At 31.5% G+C, this 6,130-nt stretch overlaps 1 protein-coding gene across 1 annotated transcript; it reads left to right on the top strand.

Annotated features, from left to right (window-relative positions):
- Positions 1 to 1,750: 1,750 nt before the first annotated feature.
- Positions 1,751 to 5,996, top strand: LOC117108101 (26S proteasome complex subunit SEM1-like). The gene is made up of 3 exons (XM_033249995.1): positions 1,751 to 1,892; positions 4,382 to 4,478; positions 5,221 to 5,996. The coding sequence occupies exons 1-3, from the start codon at positions 1,808 to 1,810 to the stop codon at positions 5,276 to 5,278; spliced, it is 240 nt and encodes a 79-aa protein (XP_033105886.1). The 5' UTR covers positions 1,751 to 1,807; the 3' UTR covers positions 5,279 to 5,996.
- Positions 5,997 to 6,130: the final 134 nt, after the last annotated feature.

Raw genomic sequence — 6,130 nt, 5'->3', positions numbered from 1 at the left:
CTATACAGGAGGCTGTTAACTGTATTTATACAATGTTATACACAGGAACGCACATCACGTTAGACACAGAACACGCATCGCGTATGAAACAAAATGGCTTCTAAATTCTCAATGTCGCAACTCTTTCTATCTATGGCTCTGTACTAAGTCAGAGCCATAGATAGAGAGAGTTTGGCCAACTTGGCGCATGGGCGCCATGTTGTCACCAAACAGCGTGCGCGCGTAGAGCTTTATAACATTTTATAAAACACTGATGCTGCATAAACTTTCTTTCATTATTCTGTTCATGAGGACAATTCAATTATGGGATTTTAACATATCATTGTAAATATATAATCATATTTACCTAACTTTGGAATTAATTAATCAGTGACGTGCTGTATTATTTCGGGAAGATAAAGTGAGGACGATTCTTTGTTTTTTTTCCCGTTACGATTATCTTTTTGTTTTGAAAGTCTATCATCTAGGCCTAGGCCCTAGGCCTATCTAATTGCTAGCAGCCTCCTCTGAGGCTCCTAAGAGTCAACACTGCAGAGGAGAAAGGTTGGTTGTGCAGACAGAGTAGGTTTGTGAATCGTCGGCGATAATATGTTAATTTCGCATGTAAATAAATGATAAAAATATTAATAACATGAAAGTTTTATAATTGTATCTAGGCCTTTAGACCTATGACTTCGTAAACTTTAATTTATGAAATAATAATTAATATGCTGGTCATCTGCAAACCAATACAAATAGCCTAAGCCTAGGCCTATTTGTAAATTGTAATCTAAACAATAAATCAAAGTTGAAGAATTATTGCATTGAGAGAAATTTTTGTACAACGTATGCCTAATCATTCATAATCAAGAAGCTAGGCCTTGTAAGTAAAATAGCAGCATTCTCCAAACTTTGTTTGAAATATTAGTGAGTTATAATATTATCAATATTACTGTATTATTATTTATTATTATTATTATTTATTATTATTCATTGAAATTTTGATTTGTAATTTGTAAAACATTTAAACGTTTTGATTTAAAATATGTATTAAAACAATCAATATATTATAATACAATTAGGCATATCTATAAAATATATTTTTATCTTTAAAATCTTTAGTTGCACAATTAATTGATTTGTAAAGTACAATTGGGCATGTTTGCATAGCACAGGACTCCTTGGACAAGTTTTCGCTTTTATTGGATTCAATTTTTATTTTTAATTATAATTTAAGCTACCTTTGACTGATTCTTCATGTAGCTTTCTGATAGTTATATATAATTTAACAGCAAAGTGCAACATTGCATCTTTTTATAAAGCATTGCTGCTTGAAAATCCTTCCTTTTTTTATATTATCATCGAAGAAGTACCGAGATTTAGGCCTGTCTAGGCCTAGTAGTAGTAGGTGGATATATATTACCGCGAAGTTATAATTTACTACGTACGTGGATAGCGAGATTTTTCGATCGCCATGCAAAGTTAAAATAAAATCCCAAATCCTCCTCCTTTTTGGAATTTAAGGAAATTAATACATTTTTGTTTCTTTGTTGGATCGATTGCAGCAACCCCAAACCCAACATAACCTGTCTCTTATACACATCTAGATGTGTATAAGAGACAGCTATACAGGAGGCTGTTAACTGTATTTATACAATGTTATACACAGGAACGCACATCACGTTAGACACAGAACACGCATCGCGTATGAAACAAAATGGCTTCTAAATTCTCAATGTCGCAACTCTTTCTATCTATGGCTCTGTACTAAGTGTGGACAACGCGCCCTCTACCACGAAAGCATGATAAGCAATTTGCGATAAAAATCATGGATGACCAAAAGAAACCTACAAAGAAGGTTGACTTAGGATTGTTAGAAGAAGACGATGAATTTGAAGAATTTCAAGCTGAAGGTATCTTAAGCTCTATTTTTAGTTATTGCAAATTATATTTAGTTTTTTTCTGTATTAAATATAATACGGATTTATGACTATCAAATCCAAGGCCCTAGCTAGGCTAGATCCCGGCGGCGGTCCCCCGCATGTCATGATAAGTAGACGGTCGATAGGCTAGGGCGGAATAGGGGGGCCTTGCCTTGGTTACCGCATGGTGATTAGAAAAGTGCGTTGGCTTGATTAGCCTAGGGCCTAGATCAATTCTATTCATCCTGTAATTCAAAATTTATCTTTTTTCCAAGATTTTACTATATAGATAGGCCTAGGCCTATTATAAGCTTGAGGCCGCGGTTTCCAACGGTATTAATAATAATATGGATAACCAATTCTTATGAATTACAGTCAAACCATACCCATGCCAACCCATACCCACAAACTGTACCCAAATTTTGGTCAACCCATACCCAGAATTTTAGTCAACCCGTACCCATCTTTGATCAAACTGTACCCATCGTTGTTTAAACCATACCCAAGTTTGATGAAAAATATTATTTACTAGGCCTATAATTATATAGAACATTACATTGTCTATTTAGATATTAATGATATCATGTATTATGAACGCCTAACTTACCGATTAGAAGATGTATTCTAATATCTTTGATAGGATGCATTCAATCAAGAAATGATTGAAATTATGATTGCTGAAGAAGCAGAACACGCAAGTTGGGGGCGCTACATATTATGGCTCCATTCGTGGTGTCGTTATTTGTTTTCACAATGTTTTACAAGGGTCTAGTAATTAAATAAATATCAATAAAATATTCAATTGTAATGGTGAATAATATTATGTCTGAAGCAACAGTGGTCCCAGATATATAGCTGCACACAAATGAAATGTTTGTTTTTATTTATGATAAGGCCTATTGTAAACTCATAAAAATATAAATTAATTTTAGTTACTTTAATAACATGCAACAGTCTGTTTTATATATGTATAATCATGTCCGACCTTTATTATGAATGACACCAGGCTTATTAGTATTTGATTACTAGGCCGGATACATTTAAAAATACATTTATAACTGTTTGTGTTATACCAGTAAAATTTTGCCCAGGTTCGGTGTTCTTATTTTATTTATTTATTTGTTGTTTTTTTTTTTGCCGATTTCAGGCTCAAAATGTTTTTATTTCGTTCTTAATTTTACACATTTTTCAAATATAGAAAAGTATATTACTTTATTGTATTACAGAGGGTATTAGTCCCAACTTAATGCAAATAACGAATAGGCCCAAAGACAAAAGAAAAGAGAAAGAAAAAATTAAAATCGGAGAAAATTAATGAAAATAAAATTGAAAATTATGAGAAAAGAGGAAAAAAGAACACTAATAAAGAATAGCCTAGAGGAAAACAAAATGAAGCAGAGAAAATTAAAACTAATTGAAAATTATGAGAAAACTTACCTTAATATTAGCGGCAACGACAATCTTACAGACCACACGAGATCGTACAGATACAAATATCTTTTGGGTTCGGGTTGACCAAAATGACATGGGTATGGATTGACCAAACGTTGGTACGGATTGACCTAAATTTTGGTACGGGTTGGTTTGGGTATGGATTGACCGACACCCATTCTTATTATTATACTACTATAGCTAGGCCTAGGCCCCTACAGGTAGGCCTATATCGTAAAACCTCAAAAAATAGCCAAGAAAGGCCTAAGGCCAAGCAGAACACTTTTTAAGTGTACTTAACATTCAGACTGACATATCTTTGAAAATATTTATTGTGTGTCAGTATCAGTATTATTCAAAAAGTTGCAGCATTCAGTTTGAAAAGAAGCTCCCCCTTTTTAGTTTACAAAAGTAATCTCAAGCCCATTCAAGGCTCCTAAAAATATAAATCTAAAAAATTATTTTTTTTCTATTTTAGTTTTATATTTTAATTTTATTTAATTTTTTTTTTATTTTTATAATTTAAAACAAAATTAATGTAATTTTTTTTATTTAATTTTTTTTTTTTAATTTTAATTAAAGTCACTGGGGAAATCATCCTAGGCTATAGAAACACTGGATCATACATTTGGTTTTTAGCGTAGGTGACAATTGCAGTTTGGGTAATGAAGGGATTTGAATAGCCCGACAATGAATTTTATGCTACACCCGCTGCATTAACTCTGACGAACGTTTTGCGTTTTTTTAAATGAATGGAATAATTACAATTTTTTTTTTTTGTGGATTCCCAGCATATACAATTACAACTATGTCATATGTGATTCACCATGTAGCATTCATATTTTTGGCACGACATAGAAAAAGATAACCTGTATCCTGAAGATTTCCTGTACATTTGTCGTAAACTTTGCGAATCTTTTGCCACCAGTGGAGTATTCTATCAGTGTCCCCGCCAAAAAGGATTCTATTGCCTTTTTGAGAATTATAGTAATGACATGTTATGTTTGCACTTAAGGCATTTTTAATTATTTGTTTTTACCTTATTGTAGAGTGGAAAGAAGATGAGGAGGACACAGAAGATGTCAATGTTTGGGAAGATAATTGGGATGATGATGTAGTGGAAGATGATTTTTCAAATCAGTTAAGGTGCGTGCTGAGTACACCCAAAATATTTATGGTTGCTGGAAATTTGTGCCACTAGAATTATAACAAATAAACTTTCAATCACCCCCATTATTCCATAAAGATTGTTTTGATTTTGAACAATGTATTTAAAGGCCTGAGTTTGATCTTAATGTCTTAAAGTGTGTGTACAGTGTGTTTTTTTTAAAAGTTTTTATAAAGTGTATCAATCAATCAAATATTGATCAATAAAATATAAGGTGTAGCCTTGAATGTTAGTCTACTTTAGAACAATATAAAAAATGAAAGAACTCCACAGTTTATATATACAGTATACATTTCATTTGATTTAAATGTATAGATACTGTACTCAGTTCTGTCGACATTTTCTATATTATAAAATGTATAATAGATATTGTGTTAGGTACTCTAACCTAACGTCAAGGTATCTTTGTTTAGGTTTTAAATTTGTAAGAAATTTAAGCGTAGCACATTCGCTGTTTATCAAATGTAATGAAAACTGCTTTATTCATCAAAACGTTGCTGAATTAATGCTAATTTTATTGTTTGATTGATTGATGGATGGATGAATTGATCAATTTATTGGAACTAATTTGAATACAATATATTGTATCAAATTTAATAAAGTTTACTATTGTGTCAAATCTGTTTACTCTTAAAAAATATTTTAACAGTGAAGTCAAATAATACAATTTCAAAATTATTTTTTTAAGACTAAATTTCTTTCTCATTCTATCTACCACAGAGCGGAACTAGAAAAACAAGGGCACAAAGTTAATCAACCTGAACCTATGAAAACATAGCAGACGATAAATTAACACTGTACAGATTGATGGGAATAACCAAGGTCAATTTATAACACACCATATTAGAGAGGACAATTTGCCAATCTTACTGTAGAAGATCCTTAAACTATAAATAGAGTATTCAAGAAATTTTGATAAAAAGATGTATGTTTGAGTCTGTTGCCTCAATGTTCCAGGGTACAAGCAGTGAAGGACTTTACTGAGGTTTAAGTTCTATCTTCTATCTCGTCTGATCCTATGTATAGTTGTAGGAGAAAATAATGTAGAATACTGCATGCCAAATAGTCTATCCCATTTCCTAGGTTAAAGTTTCAAACCACAGTATGCGAATTACACTGCCCTCCTTTGTTGTCATCCACAATTCCAAACAACTACTGTAGAAAGCTCATAAACAGAGAACGAAAGTTTTTTTTTTTTTTTATGGTAAATGACAAAAATATTTTTGTCATTAATTTGAATGAAAGTTATGGTTTAATAATATTTGCAGTCAGGGGAACTGTAAGTTCTTGGTATTAAAAGTTGTGTACTTGTTCACGCATGTTGATTTTATAAGTCATTGTATTATTCAAGAGTCAAATTTGTATTGATATAAAAGCCATTTGTAAAAAACAATAAGTCAAATTGTATAATTAAACACCTTTTCCTGATTTGTCATCATTTCACATTCATAATTCAGTTTATAAGACTTGCTTTTTGAATAAATTTATCAATTCTATGTTCAGCTTTATTTTCAATTTTCAGGAAAACAAAACAGAAAAAACATTAAAAGAAATAAAAACCCAAACACAAAACTGTACCCTGATGATTGCCAAAAGTAATATATATAATATAAATTTCTTATACACATCT

This window comes from Anneissia japonica, unplaced genomic scaffold, assembly GCF_011630105.1.
Source record: "Anneissia japonica isolate Jap-2015-1 unplaced genomic scaffold, ASM1163010v1 scaffold287960_len3192837_cov198, whole genome shotgun sequence".
In the NCBI taxonomy this organism is placed as follows: Eukaryota; Metazoa; Echinodermata; class Crinoidea; order Comatulida; family Comatulidae; genus Anneissia; species Anneissia japonica.
Note: the sequence above shows the minus strand (reverse complement) of the source record. Positions and strands in the feature narration are given on the sequence as shown.

What these genes read in the sequence shown, in the direction of transcription:
- LOC117108101 (XM_033249995.1), top strand. Translation starts at nt 1,808, where the DNA reads ATGGATGACCAAAAGAAACCTACAAAGAAGGTTGACTTAGGATTGTTA. An exon ending in TGAAGAATTTCAAGCTGAAG is followed by an intron (nt 1,893 to 4,381) that starts GTATCTTAAGCT and finishes ACCTTATTGTAG; the next exon opens with AGTGGAAAGAAGATGAGGAG. An exon ending in GATTTTTCAAATCAGTTAAG is followed by an intron (nt 4,479 to 5,220) that starts GTGCGTGCTGAG and finishes TATCTACCACAG; the next exon opens with AGCGGAACTAGAAAAACAAG.